The sequence below is a fragment of the Pleurodeles waltl genome, chromosome 7 (assembly GCF_031143425.1).
Source record: "Pleurodeles waltl isolate 20211129_DDA chromosome 7, aPleWal1.hap1.20221129, whole genome shotgun sequence".
Lineage (NCBI taxonomy): Eukaryota > Metazoa > Chordata > Amphibia > Caudata > Salamandridae > Pleurodeles > Pleurodeles waltl.
In genome coordinates this window covers 126,879,937-126,895,950 of record NC_090446.1, presented here as the reverse complement: position 1 = coordinate 126,895,950, position 16,014 = coordinate 126,879,937, and the positions used below count along the sequence as shown (strand labels likewise).

Here is a 16,014-nt window from a genome sequence, read left to right as displayed (position 1 = left end):
TGGAGGATGTTGCAGAGCACTGGAAAACTGTACTCAGGACAGTTTGGCCCACTTGAGCCTGCTGTCTCGCTAGGACATCCACACAACAGTGTTTGGTCAACATGTGTGGTGTGGACCAGGTAGCTGCTTTACAGAGGTTCGCTACTGGAATGTTGCCTAAAAAAATGCCATTGAGGCTGTCCTTTCATGTGTAGAGTGGGGCCTTGGAGGAGGAGACAGCTATCTTGTGGCTTTGGCATAGAAGGTTTGAATACACTTGACTAGCACCAAGCAATTCCTGCTCTCAAAAAGGCAGTCCCTTTGTGTGGTTTTGTGAAGGACACACATAGCTGCTGTGTTTTGCAAAATATTTTTGTCCTATCAATATAGTACATTAGGGCTCTTTTTACATCTAGTGTGCAATATGCCTGCTGCTCTGCTACTGAGTTTGGATGTGGAAAGAACATTGGCAGTTCTATGGACTGGTTAAGATGGAAAGAAGTAAACCTGGGCAGGAATGTTGGATTAGTCCCAAAGTCCATCTTGTCAGGGTAAATCTTAAATCTACTAATGTGATCCTTGGACTCTTGCTTACCTGTCTAAGGCAGTGGTGCCCAACCTGTGGTCCGGAGACCGAAGGTCCGCAAAGCCTCCAGAGGGTCCAGGATAGCTCAGAAAATTAACTAATAGTAACAGATTAACAAAGTGTTTTAAATAAAGTGGCTAAACGTACAACTGAAAATTTTAAACATGATTGTAAATTTGAAATTAGAGGATAAAAATGTAATTAATATACTCAAATTGATTTGTAGGAGCAGTGCAGGTGCATCAAACAGAATATAGTGTGGACGATATGTGGCTTCAACTGAATTTAGAAAAGATCCAACCTTCCTATCAAATGTAATGTTTTAATTTTTATTTTGTTTGCAAATTAAATAAAATGTGCTATTATTTGTGTATGTGTTTGATGGAATGCTTGTTTCTGTTTTTTGTGTGTATTGTTTTGCGGTTCAAATCATTTACAATGTATGGGCCTGGGTCCCCGGCTTCCAGTAAAGACTCAGTGGGGGGTCCCCAGATTCCAATGTTTCGGGGGGTCCCCAGGTTCCACTAATGATAAAGTAAGGGTCCACAGAAGTGAAAAGGTTGGAATCCACAGGTCTAAGGGAAGTAATGGCGACCAAGAAGACCACCTTCCAGGAAAGAAACTGTGGAGGGCAAGAATGAAGGGGCTCAAACGGGAAGCCCATAACTCCTGTAAGACTATATTAAAATTACAGCGTGGGACTGGGGGTATCCTAGGAGGAATAACCCTTTTGAATCCTTCCATGAAGGCTTTAATGACGGGGCTCTGAAAAAAGAGGAGTGTTCCCAGTTCTGTAAGCATGCTGCCACTGCAGGTGAATGTAGGCAAATAGATGTGTAAGCCAGACCTGAATATTGCAGGTGCAACAGGTAGCAGACAATGACTTGTACTTTACGTTTCAGAGGATCAGTGTGTTTGGGTAGACCGTGAGGACAAAGTTCTTCTGCTCTGCGGCATAGCAGGCCCTAGTAGGGGGATGACAAACTTTCCTGAGGATAATCACTCTCAGGGGGGAAATGTAGGTTATCACACTCTAGGACCTCAGGAGCCAGATTGGTAGGTTGAGTTATTCGAGTTTAGAATGTTGCAAGGTCCCCTCGTGTTGCCTTAGAAGGTCCAGCCAGCAGAGGAGCTTGTTGTGAGGAACTACAGAGTTCCAGTAGTGTTGTGAACCAAGGTTGTTTGGCACACGTGTGAGCCACCACAATTAAGGATAGCGAGGTCTGTCAGAGCTTCCAAACCGTGTATATGTTAATACGGGAATAGTCAATGTCGATGCATACAAAGAAACATTCACATACAAGAACAAAATTGCATCACCATGATTAGATTTCCCCTGTCGTGAACTCTCCATTGACCCTGGAACCAAGGTACGCGGTCAGGCAGGTTTTAAGACCTACGCCTGAGGTTACTGACAGGTCGCAGGTGAGGTGGCTTGTAGCCAGCAGACAAAACTTAGATCAAATACCACAGATAGGTGCAGCGACACCACAATGGTCCCAGGAGATTGGCCCCAATAAATCACACACAGCCAGAGGTGTGCGTGCATTTCCCAAAACAGCAGAAACTTAGATGTCACATGTAGTTAGGAACACTTACCCAATCAGAACACAGCAACACGCAGTGACCACACATCCCTCAGGCCAGACATCTGGCCAGGCCAGACATCTGAACACATTACTGGCTGGCCCACATTGTTCCCACGCAAGGTTGAGAACCACCTGCTTATGCTATCAGGATCTTATTTATGACTCCATGACAACTGGTCAAATTTTTTTGTTCAGAAAGGAATGTTGTAATTGCTTTATTTTACCCAAAGAAATGTATAAAACGCCACTCACATTGATTGCACATAGAGAGACAGTCCTCAGACCCAGTTCCTGTAACTACTCTCTCTGCCACAATGTTTAATTAAATGAACCGTTTCTGTTTTGCCAAATGCCTCTTTCCTTCTGTTTTTAAAAAATTATTTTAGAAAGGTAAATTCTTATTTGAAAAGAGTGGGAGAAGCAGAAACGTGTAGGCAAATAACCCTGCCCAATTCATCCATAGTGCATTTCCCATGGACTGTGGGTGTGAAAACCTGGAGGCGAAGCTTGGGCATTTAGCATTTTCAGCGGCAACAAACCAATCTATGTTGGGAATTCCTCAGTAGAGCAGAATTCAGGGAAAAGTTCCTGCTGCGCAGTTCTGCAAAGTCATTGTCCACGCCCGGCAGATAATCCGCTGCTAGGAGGTGGACCTAGGGGGTGAATTGCCCATCACTAAATGCCCTGAGCTAACCTCGACAGGTGGGAGGAGTGAGTGCCCCCCTGTTTCTAAACATAGTACGTGGCAGTCACGTGCTCTATTTTTCAGGACTGATTTACAGTGGCGGCCAGCGGCATGAGGGAAGAAAAAAAGAAAAGGAAAAAAAAAAAACGCAAGCACAGCAGTGCCCTTAGACTCAGCACAGCACCAAAGCTCTCAGTCGCGATCCGTTTTAAACAGTGTTTATAATGGGCCACGATCGAGAGCTCTGGAGTTGAAACTGAAGGCACTGCAAGTTCTCACAGTTCCTGTCAATGAGTTAATTTAAATAAAAAAAACTGAAATAAAGATTTACTTTCCCGTCTAGACATTCAGTGGCTCCTTCAGCCACGGTAGCAAGCTACAAAAGCCTCGTCCAAGTCCCCTCTACCAATCCTGGTGCTACTCTCACGCTGCTCGGGTAGTATTAGAGCAGTGCCAGAATTAGCTGGAGTGCCCTGAACCAGTGCTCCTTCAGGGCCTGGAGGCCTGTGCATTCTCTCCACTCAGCGGTCTAAAACAGCCAACCAAAGTGATATGCGTATGTTAAAAGTGCGCTGAGCCCACTGTTCTTCCCTGCTGCTGGCCCCCTCTCAAATGCGGCTGCTTGCCAGAATTAAAAATAAAAATGGTAATAAATCTGTTTTATTACCATCTTAGTTTACTTGATGCCCTTTACTTTCAGCGGCAAGGCTTTTGGAGGCACTATCACTACTGTTTTGTGGTGAATGTGGCAGAAGAATGCTTTCAACTCCAGATAGCTTATGTGACATGTCTGCTGGAGGAGAGTCCACAAGCTTTGAACAGTGATGTCCTGTAGATGGGACCGCCAAGCCTTGAAAGAGGTGTCCGTGGTAATAGTCACTTGTGGAATGTTGTCCAGGAAAGGACTGCCCGCAACAAATTGCTGGTGTTCCACCACTGCAGAGCGCAATGAGTGCTGGCATTTATCAACACTAAATCTTCCCATTGACCCTCCACTTGTGACCACCGTGATGCTAGGCATTCCTGATTGAACGCATGTGTAGCCGGGCATGTGGAACTATGACGATGCAGGAAGCTATCATACCAAGGAGGCACATGAATGTACGTACCAATACCTGATGGTTTGGATGCAAAAGAGGCAGCAGGGACTGAAAAGCTTGAAATCGGCAAGACTAGGTTAAGGCTTTCCGGCAACAGAGTTTAAGACTGCCCCTAGGAAGAGTTGGCTTCGTAGTGGCTGTATATGGGATTTTCCCACATAGATGGTGAAGCCCAGATAGTAAAGTAAATCTAACGTGATCTGCATATTGGTGAGGCAGTGATGTTTGGTTGAGCTCTTTATCAGCCAGTCAGAGGTAAGGGAGGGCATGGATACGACGCCTCCAGAGATGAGCCGCAACAACAGCCAGACATTTGGTAGAAACCCTGGGAGTAGAGTTAACCCCAAAGGGTAAAACCTCAAATTGGTAGTGTTGGCCGCTTACCACTAATCTGAGGTAGCACTGATGCGCTGGGTGGATTGAGATGTGAAAATAAGCACCATTAAAGTCAAGGGCAGTCATGAAGTTGCCTTGTCACATAAGTGATATGACATCCTGTAGCGTGATGATGTGGAAATGCTTCAACAAGATGTACCTGTTGAGGGGCAGAGGGTCTGGAAAGGGCCTGAGAGACCCGTCTTTTACAGGAATTAGAAAATACAGGGAGTGCACTCCTGTGCCGTGTTGGTGAGTCGGCATTGGCTCCATGGCTCCGTCTCTACCCCTGCCTTTACAGTGGTTTCTCCTGAAAGAACCCCTGGAGTATCACCGGGCAGTTTGGGGTTGCTGTTTCATTCTCTGATAGGAGGAGGAAACCTGCTGGCAGGTGGTTTTGTACCGCCACAAAACTGTGTGCGGCAAACAGCAGAGCAAGGGGATGGTGTCTGTTGGGCTCCCATTGCTTCGGCTGTATCTGTATCAGTGGCAGCCGCCGCAAATCTCAAGGGGAGGGACAGGGGGGAAATAAAAATAAAAATATTTAAAAAATAATAATAATAATAATAATAATAATAATAATAATAATAATAATAATAATTTTACCTCCACAGATGCCGCCGGCCCCTTGTGCTCATCTGCTCTTCTGGTGCCCCAGAATTCACTGGGACACCAGTACAGGCTCCCCAGCAATCCTGGTGCTGCTTTCATGCTAAGCCTAGCATGAAAGCAGCATCAGGATTGGTCTGAGTGGCTTGGACGGACACTCAGACACAACCCTGGGGTCTGTGCAGTTTCTCCAACCCAGCTGTTCAACACAGCCGGGTTGAAAAAACCTGAGTGCACATGTGTGTATGGCCAGCCTAAGACAGCCGGCCAAACACACATGCGCACTTAGGTGCACTCTCCCCCTTCCCATAGCCCACCACCACCCCTCCCTGCACATGCTGCTGGCTGAGCCAGCAGCTGTAAAATAAAACAATAATAAAATATTATTTTATTTTACAGCTCCTGGCTCTTAGCCTGGGGAGCGACGCACCTTCACAATTGCGAAGCAGCTCTCCTCCCCGGGATCTGTATCCTTTTTTATATACTCTCCAGCATCTGATCAACTCGTGGGCCGTATAGGTGTTTCTCCATCACACAATATCTTGATCAAACGCTGCTGAACTTCTGGTTTAAAATGAGAGATTCAAACTCAAGCTTATCAACAAAGGAGGATACTGGAGTTTACTCCCCAGGAGGCAGTGTCTGCTACGTCAAGGGCACATCTAACAGAAGTATTGGAGATGCGCTGCCCTTCCGACACAATCTCCTGTGCCCGCTTGCTTGTCCTGATCTGATAGGGGTTGTGTAAGCTCCCCCATTCTGCTGGGCACAATAATATCTTGCCAATAGTCCCACAGAATTGGCAATGTGCCAATGGGTTGCTGTGTGTGCCGCAACCCTTTTCCCTGCCACAACCAGTTTAGTCATCCCCAGAGCCCTGGGCTTTTGCTCTTTTGCAGTTGGCATATACCAATAATCTGGTGGGAGATGGCCTGTAATCCCAATTTCCACTCAATTGCAATGTTGAATAGCTGTATAATTTAAACTTGGTCAGACAACAACCAAGGAACCCTACGAAGCCTGGGCATTTCTGAAAACTTAAGACCCAGGCAAACCAGAGTGGTATATTTTCTTGGATCCCACTATGTTTTCTTACCCAGGATACCCTGCAAACCTTAAACTTTGGCTAAAAATCACACATTTTCCCCACATTTCTAAGGGAATGTTCCATAGCCTTCAGGTACCACAAAGTTCCTGGCACCCAATGTTCCACCATGTGTGGCTGGGCCTATCACCTACGACATATGTTACGTTATACGTGGCTCTAATTTTTAAAGGTTAATACACAGTCATTTTTTATGATTACAGTGAGCAGTGGAAGATTACATTAAATAGGGTTGCGGGTCACCAGCATATATTAAAAGAAACATGGCATGATTAAGGTTGGAGAAGCAAGACAAACTGCATACTGTTTTTTTTTGTGATGATGATAATGACGTTTTTGCTTGCTATTCTTATCCTATGGATAAATGTGTGGCAAAACGGACTCAGGAAGCGTGTTTTGGGGATGCACATATATTAAGGTTATATAAGTGCTGGTGGAAGGGAGAGCAAAAGGGGTTGGGGGGGAGTTCACACAGCCACCCACAGAGACTCCAACCACCCACAAGAGACACCTCTTCAAACGCTGACAGTTGCACCCAATCTTCCTCCAATCTACGACTGCTAACACAGCAAATCAAGTCATGTCCTCCCACTTGACCACAAGCTCTGCTCCCACACCTCAAAATATACACCTGGAACATAGTTAACAGATTTTTTGCCATTCCTCCACAGATTTCAAACAACACGGACACCAACAAATTCACGACTTACATAAACTGCAATTGGAGGGCAAGTAATAAACCTCTACCAGACCTCACGATTGCAAGTACTTGAAACCAGGGATGAAAGACAATCACTAAGCCTCTACCCAGCATCAGAAACTGTAAACTAAAACAGAATGTTAATCTTCCAAACAACTGAAACCTAGCTTTAGGCTTGGTAAGGGAAAAGATCCTCACAGACCTGCTCAGCATTCTTGTGGCTGACCAGTGGAATCAAGGTCTCTGGTTCTGTGCACATCCCACACTCGTCAATCAGGATCTGTTTGATGCTGAGTCTGGAAAGGGAATTGTTGGAAGCGGTGCAGCATGTGCATAGGATGACATCATGGCGCTGCAGCTCCAGTTCACGTGCTTTGCGTAGTAGTGATTTGTAGCTATAGATTAAAAGGGACAGATTGCAACAACACATTTTAATGAAAAACACACCCACACTGTGGTTCGTATCTCCATCTCAATGCCCCCCCCAAATCACTTGCATTATTGCTAAGAGCCAACACATGGAAGGCATCATGAATGCTTGTGCCATCTCACAATCAGTTATCAAGACTTACTCTTCAATATCATATTCTGACATCTCCTCTTGAGCTCGAATCCTGGCATCAAACTCCAGAATGGCACTATGGTACTCATTGGTTGGCATCCTGATTCGATGATGCAATGTGATGGACCTTCACCAGGAATAAATAAAAAAGTTAGTATTTTGATGCCCAACAGGGACAATACGCATCACGAGAATCTAAAGGCATTCTTGGAGCTAATTGGGGGATACTACACCAAGCATGGTAACCTGTACCTTTCACTCCTTATGCTAGTGGCAGAAACCTGCTGGGTGTGGCTGTCTGTACATCACTCCTACCTGAGCTCTTGCCGGGGCTTTCCATCATGCTGGGACTTGGATGTCAAGTGCATACTGCTCCCAGGGTAGGGGTAGTCAACCACTTCCATCTGTTCACTATAAACACGCAGAGGGCGCAGCACACCTTTCCTGTGCAATAGCATTTCTGACAAGAGAGGACAGATATTAGAAAAATCAATGCAACTGTACACTACTTTGCTTTGAAAACCAGTGCAAAAGCAAACTACTTTGCTCTTGTTTCCCAAAATATATTAGCCTACACTTTCAACATTAGAGGGCGTTAGCAACCATAGTCTTAATGTAATGAAACAAGTCTATCTCCATCCCCAAAAATAAAAGTAATCCCTCCCAGCCAAGCTACTACTCTACACAGCAACTCCATTACTCCAGGCATTCATCCGAGTCAGCGTTAGTCCAATATAGGAAAGAAACAATTACCAGCAACAACGTCCACCGATTTATTGGATGGGCCACAGTACAGGATGCTTCTGTTCACACGGCCATCTCCATTAGCCAGAGGAACTGGTACTTGCTGCTGTTCCCTCTCCTGGTTTAGTTGATGAAACCAGTACACAATGTGCACACCGACAAATGTCTTCCCTGTTCCTAGAAGAAGAGGCTAAGCATGAGCTGCAGAAGGTTTGTTTTAAGTCAACTAAGTGGATACTTGTCCAATACTGGCTGAGCTGCATAGCAGTCCACATATGAACAACTCTACCGGTAAAGTATTAAAAAGTCCTGGTCCTTCTGGTATACATGCCAGTACCTCAGGCAGACAGAAGTTAACACACATGCACACCAGTATGTGCCTCCTGCCCTCGGAACCATCAAATACACAGGACCTTTCATTCAATTCTTTCCTCCCCGCCCAAACTCTCTTTCTGCTCTTCAAAATCCCAAACTCATTAAACACCACTGCCTTTTGCCTCAGCAAGGGTTGATTGATGTAGAGGCAACACCTTCACACTTATCCCAGCAACCTCATACAATCCTCCATTCAGCAAACCCCTATAGCACCCACTCGTAGTCCTAAGACCTTCTACTGTAAATAGACCTCGTCACACTCACAATTCATACCTCAGCTCTTCAACACTTGCTGCTCCGTGGCACACATGTGATCCATGCTTCAATGGAACCATCATCCCACCCTCAAAAACCTCAAACTCTTCCATTTCCTCAAAGTCCTTAAGATTAAATTTTAATTGGCTTAACCACCATCTCTCCACTAACAATCTAAGCAACTCCTTTCAGTGATATAGTCACTAACATCGGACTAATTAGTACTGTGAGGGATAGTTTTACAGACAACTTGCCATACTCACCAGCGTGTTTTTTTATGTTAAGTATATTCAAACAAACAAAAAATTTACTCCATGCTTAATTGTAGCCGAAAATTGCTGCAACCTGTAGTGGTACACCTCATGTACAACAACAAAATACTTCCCACATATACCACTCTGTACAAATAGCACTCTACCAAGCTGAAGACCACGCACATCTACAAAGCATATGTTACATATGCTCACCTCAAATGTCTGAATTTCTAGCAAAGTTTAAGCACATAATTCGAGCAGTGCTATCCACGCCCGCTACAAATGCCAAACAACCTTTGGCCATTTTTGCAGCAAAGTCTTTAAGCATAGGATCAGCCAGCACTATACATGCGCGAGCTACAAAATTATTAGTGTCTTTTACGATTGCAGGAACAGTAGTACAGCTTTGAATTGATCGAATGCTATCCAAGCCAGCCAGGAATGAATAAAAGCAACTCCTGACAGACGTTTCGCTCTCATTAGAGCTCATCAGAAGTATAGCCTTGTCTCAACAGACAAAGTCACCCAGTGTAGGTCAAAACCAAACACTCACAAGCTTAGAGGCCACATAAGTTATGCAAAAAAGGCTAAAAACTTTTGGCAGCTCCCAAGTTTAGGAAGAGAACTGCTTTTGTTGGATCACATCTACAAAATATGCCCACCTCAAGGGGCTTAGATGGCATTGTCCTAAGGCACTATCTCTAAAGAAGGGCTGCATAACAATGAGAAATCAATCTTAGTCACATGATTTGTGGGAAGACCTAAGAGCCCAACACCGGCCAACAGGAAGCCAGATTGTGGGTCGTAGATATAAGGTGAACATGTGTGACTACACAAATGCTAATAGGGAACAGATTACCAAGGAGAAACTCCTTGAATACAGCAACTGAAAGCAAGTTCACTGACCTCAGGAGTACCAGACAGGGGCCTCTGCCCAAAATAATATGCACCTTACACCGGAGGAGGCGTGCAACAAGAAATCAGTGTGGGTGCACAGAGAAGAGGCCGCAGGAAGGGACCATGAGGGCCCCAGTGGTGACAAGGAACATATGTAGCTGAGGAGGGAGCAGATCTAGAGGGCAAACAAGCAGAGTTAAGTCTACACCCACAGACCTTCCTGACCTTTGTGAGGGAAGGGAGCCCCTGTCTGAGGGGAAACATGGCAGCGGCAAATGGGAAAAGAGACCACGCAATCAAGATATGTTGGTGAAGTCACCCCCAGAGAAACAAACAGCAAATCAGAAAGGTGTGTACACCAACTTACCACCAGAGACCTTGCGCACCCTTGGTAGGAAAGAGGTGGACTCACCTATAACAAAACTTGTTACGCAGTAGATATTCAAAGTCTTAAGAGAAAACTCATACGCCCTAAAATCTGAACGGAGACAAGAACTCAGCAAGTCAAAAGAAAGATCAGGTCATTAGAGGAGAGTGTATTCTCTCGGGAAGAGCCAGTGACAACACAGCTGAAGATCCTACCACGGAAAATTATTGCTATACTTGAGCCAAATAGGTTCCCCTAACAGACATTTTAGGACCTTGAGAAATGCTCTAGGTGAAATAAGGGATCAGGAAGTCCGCCATAGACCTCTACATCTTTGTTATTTGAACTATGTTAAAAACTGTTCAAAGCAATACAAGAATCCAAGGACCCCCAACCCACTGATTTGCACAGAACACACAGAACTTCGAACTTCTCAGAAATTAATAATTTCCCACCAGATATTTTGGGCGGATTCATCCCTTCCAGATCGAATGCAGCACGAAGCAGTCTACAGATGACAAACAGGGAAAAGGAAGAAATATTGATCTAGGTTCCCGGGGGAGCCGAAGTCCCAGAGACATCAGAAGGAAGCCACAACACACGGACTCAAACAACGAATGAGCAAAACCTGCAGCTTACGGTAGGTAAGATTGGAGAAAGACAGGCAGCTTGGACTTAAATTGTCAGGTATGTGTCCGACAGGCAGTTTATAAATCTTGGACCTTGGAGGTGGGACACTGTGGATGGAGGGTGGGGGGGCAGTTCATATCTATTGTTGGGCCAGGTTGGGATAGAGTATCTTGACCACAGACAGGTTTTCACAGATTCCATGCAGCACACGCAAAACGTAGGGAGGTTGGACTCTTCTTATATACTGGGGGCAGTTTACCTTCCTGGCAAAGTGTGCAATGGTTTTGCAGGTGTTCAAGAGGTTTAGAATTGACAATTGCCTATTCCACAAGAAGCACCTGCTGGGTATGATGCATATGGCATGGTCCAAAACTGGGGTGGCATGGTGAGCAAAAGAATTGATGGATTAAAACCCAGATCTGTGACTGGGGGTGCATGTTTGATTGGTTCCGCATTCCGTCCATCTTGTGTTTGTTTGCTTGCTTTTGTAGCCCTAAGTGTGCCAGGTATGCCCAGACGTGGGTCCCGGGCTCACTATGCCACTTGATTCACCAAGTCCTATCCCTCACAGTGCTTTGCTTCAGTAAATTTGAAAACTGCTGGGGAGGGCATACTAATGGGACTACAATAGAATTCTCCTACGAGAGTCAATGGCCTATAAAGAAAAAGATGGCTCCTTATCGAATGGCAACTAGGGGAAAGCGACATCTACTGTATTGGCGTATGCACCGAACATTGGCCAAGAAGAGTTTTTCAGCTCCAACCTATAGAGACAACTCTTCCTAGAAACAGGGTCACTGGTTGTAGGTGGTGACTGGAGATAGGTGAAGGATGGACTTAAGGACCAAACAGGGTCAGAGGGTTCAGTCTCCAGTGGAGGCACAATAATTAGCACAGCTTATGATTTCTAAAAGAATGAGTAGTAGGACTGACCTGCACTGGATTGGATAAGCTAGATAGGATCTTCATGGACCACAAGCTCACACATATCATAATTGATTTGGAATGTGGGATTATTTCCATCAGACATGCCCTGAGTTATGCAGTTTGAAACTGTGTCAAACAAACAAAAACATGGGGGCAATAACGGCGAGAGAATAACACCATTCAGATGCACCTGTAGCAAATGCAACAGTTGATGACCATTTTAGCAACACTGAAGAAACCTATTTCGGAATAACCTGGGATGCAGGGAAAGCAGCGATGAAGGGGTGGGGACAAAGAAAATTAGGGAATCAGTCAAGGAACAATTTTAAGCAGAACTAGAAAAGGCTAACAAAGAACACAAGAAAACGCAATCAGAGGCAATTGGGTCTGCAAGGGTAACTCAATAGTGCCCGATCTAATAAAATAGAATACGTTCATTTTGAACACACTGAGAACTGTTGTCGGACCACTGTGCCTCCAGCTGCTACTGCTTCCAAGCGGTGTGTTCTAAATGAATGGTGGTTCTTGCATGTTACCGCCCAACAAATGTTTGACAAGGGTATCCCCGCTTAGAGGGCTGCTGAACCTGCCATGCTCCTTTTGGAATGCTCTGTAGCTGTTCTCCTAAGCATACGCCATGCTTTCTTATGGCAGAATGCAATGGGGTTTGCAACCCACCTGGAGATTCTTTATTTGGCTAAATTGAACCTCTTTTGAGTGACTGATGCCACAAATAGCTATCGGGCTGCCTGACATTTTTTTCTGTCTTTTCTGGCTGAATAGAATGTCATGCTTCTGGACACCTCAGGAGGCTAGTTGCCACCTTTGGGATGAAATGTGGCTTCCTGTGTAATGTCACTTTGTCTTTGGTGACCTGGAAAACAGCCTTTTCACCTTAACTGACTGAATTTTGCTAACCAGTCTCTATGTCTGTGCAAAAAGTAACGCTGGAAAACAGTGTTACTTTTTGCACAGACATCGAGGCTGGTTAGCAAATTTCACCACTTGGAAGCAGTAGCAACTGGAGGCACAGTGGTCCGACAACAGTTCTCGGACTACCTTTCCCATAAGGTATGCTTCTACTATTGCACGCCAATCTCAATGTTGATGTGGTTTGTGAATGGTTACTTACTTACTGCCCGTCATGCCGACTGACATGTATGGCAGCAACAAAGTACCTCCACTTCTCTCGGTCATTATCAAGCTTCTGCATGTGCTCCCTGGCTGTGGCTCAAGGATGTCATTTCTATTTCCATACATAACCTCCAGGTGTTCTTTGACAGGCCTCTCTTCAGTTTGCCTTCTGAGGTACAGTAGATTGCTTCATGTGATGGAGTCTTGTCCTTATTTGATGGTGTGTCCTATCCAGCTCCTTTCTCATAAGGATGCAGTCCTGACTGCATTTGGAGAGCAGTTCCTGGAGATGGTTTGTAACCAGAAAGTGCACAAGATTCTTCTTAGGTTATTGGTGTGGAAGGCTAACAGTTTGGTACTGCTTGTTAGTCTGATTCAAGTATGAATCTGTGAAAACGACAAAGTTGAAGAAAGCACCTCGCTAACTCCCCTAACAGAGTCTCACTTCAGGTTGTATACTCTTTCCACACCAGTGAAATCTGAAGTGATATGACTTCTGAGAAAGGTGCAGTTCAGGGAACTCTCACCTCTGTGGCTGGAGAAGGGATCTTCATCAGTGGGATGATTGTTCTACTAAAGCGACACAGGTTTAAGGCATATTAGGCATTTTATATTCTCATACTGAGTTTTTAAACTTATCATGGGACCCCCAACCTCCATAACAGGGAATGAATCAAGCATTCCAAGTTTTGATTTCATCTAATCTACTATGAAAGAATCCAACGCTGAAAAAACTAATTTAATGGTAAATAACTTTTTTCTTAAATACGTTCTCCATGTAAAGCATTCCTGACAAAAATGCTGAAGAATGCAATATGTACAAAATACAAATCAGGTGTACTTCCCATACCCTTTTCGCATTATTTTAATGTACCTTTATATCATCCTTACCTGGAGGCCCCTGAATTAGTGTGAAAGGATTTCTCAGAGCTCTTGCAATTGCCATGTTCTGACTCGCATTAAGATGCTGACAGTTACCAAATGCATTAAAGGTCTCCCTCTGCAGGATGTTGGAGTTGCGTATTATGCCTGTGAATAGTCAAACAAGTGTTAAATTGGCAACAGATTACATTTTGTTAAAACTCCGCTGCCAAGGAACACGTCTAGTTGTGTAGCTAAAAATCATCCACATCACAAATCAACATTTGAAACATTAGGAGGGTACACATCGTCGACAAAATAGTGATGAGCAGTACATAACCTTGAGTCTCAACCCATACTCAGAGAAAATAAAAGTAAAAGAACATGTTCTCAAGTAAAACCCAACCTTTTGGTGAAGGAAACCTTGTTTTTCACCATGGGTATTTTTTATTTATTAAGAAAGCTGGTACTTCAGAAAACACAAGCAATGGCCAATATTGGTTCTGTAGGGCCAAATGTTAATAAATTGACACGCAAAGGCATCAAATCAACTCAGAAGTCTGTAGCAGCCAGATAAATTATATGTTTGTATTTCATGTAATGTCTGTAAAGATGCACCAAACTTTGTGTATCACATTTATCAGAACACAGTGCAATCAAAATAAAACCAGAAATTTGTTGAACACTATACAAAGTTGGTAAATATGTATTTATGGTACCAGCATTACACATTAAGGGATAGTTTCCGTTAATACTAAATTGTTAGAGGTAGCCAAAGCTGGGCAATAACATTAACAAAATGTGAGCATTAGATCTCGTGCATAACACACTGCCAACAGGCAACTCAATGCAGGGTAGCCTTTGATGTGGAAGCTTCTAAATTAGGTTTTCATTAATTTCCTCATCTCCTTTCAAACTCAAACTCATGCCAAAAAGGAATTCCTGCATCAAATCGAAAGGACTGGACCCTCAAGATCCATGTCCAAGAGTTTTGCGTGAAAACCATATAAAAGCACACCCACAGAAACCCATAATCACCAAGACTGCAAGATTATTACACTTCGACCCATGTTTTTCCAAGAGCAGCTCAGTGATTCTAGGTTAAACAGATCATGAACAAAACCGGTTATTTGGACAAAGTTGTATGTTTGTCAGTGAGTCATAAAAACCAAGATAACTTAGTGACAGCCTCCGACTTGATAAGTATGCATGTATGTATGTAGGTATGTAGGTATGTATGCATGTAGGATTTTAATAGACCTACCTAGACCCAAAAGAGAATGACATGCCCAGATGCGATTCCTGTGCTAACTCTTCCACAGGAACCAGGCTACACATCACGGATGAGGTTTAAAGTCATTACCAGAGGCAGAGATTAATTCAAGCTTTACACCCAGAACCTTTTTGTTTTCTCAGTGTGAAGCATCAAGTGCTACAAGTATGTCCAGAAGTGGGTCCCGTGCTCACTGTGCTACCGGAATCAATCTATACCTCATTAATGAGACCTAAATAGGCCAAAACCAGACTTGGGTTGTCTTATTGCCATCCGGAGTGGGCTTAGCCTGACAGTTCGGGCTGGACTCTTCCTATCCAAGCATGACCGTTGCTGATGTGACTATGGCTGGTCCCTCAGTCTAGAGTGGCATTGTGAGCAGAAAAGGATTCAGTGAAACGCGCCCAAATTATTACCGGTGCCTGAGATTAATTCAAACAATCGCCCATCATCTTTATATTTCCTCGTGTTTTTAAATAGTGGTTTTCAGCTCTTTCCTACTTGTATGGATGTAGTATTTGTTTAATAAGAACATAGCCAAAAGGATTATTAGAGTGTACGTTTAGAGCTATTAGGGGCTCTTTGTTCTGTAAAGCGCTTCATGCCTTGAGCTCTCTGATGCACACACACTGCAAATTTAGCACTTATGAGCCAGGATCGATTGTCAACAGACATGGGCCCTCATTACAACCCTGGTGGTCAAAGATCGCCAGGGCTGTTTTGGAGTTTGTACTGCCAACAGTCTGGCGGTACAAACTTGGGCATTACGACCGCAGCGGAAGCACCGCGGTAGCACCGGCGGTTTCCTGCCACTTTTGTCCAGACGGTTGTAATCCCCCGGGGAAGGGGAGTCGCGGGGCACCTGGGGGCCCGTGCACTGCCCATGCCACTGGCCCCATGGGGCTTTTCACTGTCTGCATAGCAGAGCACCCGTCACACAGCCGCAACACCGCCAGCTCCATTTGGAGCCAGCTCCCGTGTTGCGGCAGAGATCCCCGCTGGGATCT

General features: G+C 44.5%; 1 protein-coding gene across 6 annotated transcripts in view; it reads right to left on the bottom strand.

The window, feature by feature from the left end:
- HELZ2 (helicase with zinc finger 2) overlaps nucleotides 1–16,014 on the bottom strand; it is a 93,268-nt gene that overhangs the window by 43,380 nt on the left and 33,874 nt on the right. For all 6 annotated transcript variants that reach the window (XM_069243289.1, XM_069243287.1, XM_069243292.1 and 3 more), the window contains 5 exons: nucleotides 13,765–13,902; nucleotides 8,044–8,211; nucleotides 7,606–7,750; nucleotides 7,301–7,417; nucleotides 6,931–7,123 (listed from right to left, as the gene is read on the bottom strand). In XM_069243289.1, the coding sequence (XP_069099390.1) occupies nucleotides 6,931–7,123; nucleotides 7,301–7,417; nucleotides 7,606–7,750; nucleotides 8,044–8,211; nucleotides 13,765–13,902 (761 nt within the window). The remainder of the gene's footprint in view (nucleotides 1–6,930; nucleotides 7,124–7,300; nucleotides 7,418–7,605; nucleotides 7,751–8,043; nucleotides 8,212–13,764; nucleotides 13,903–16,014) is intronic.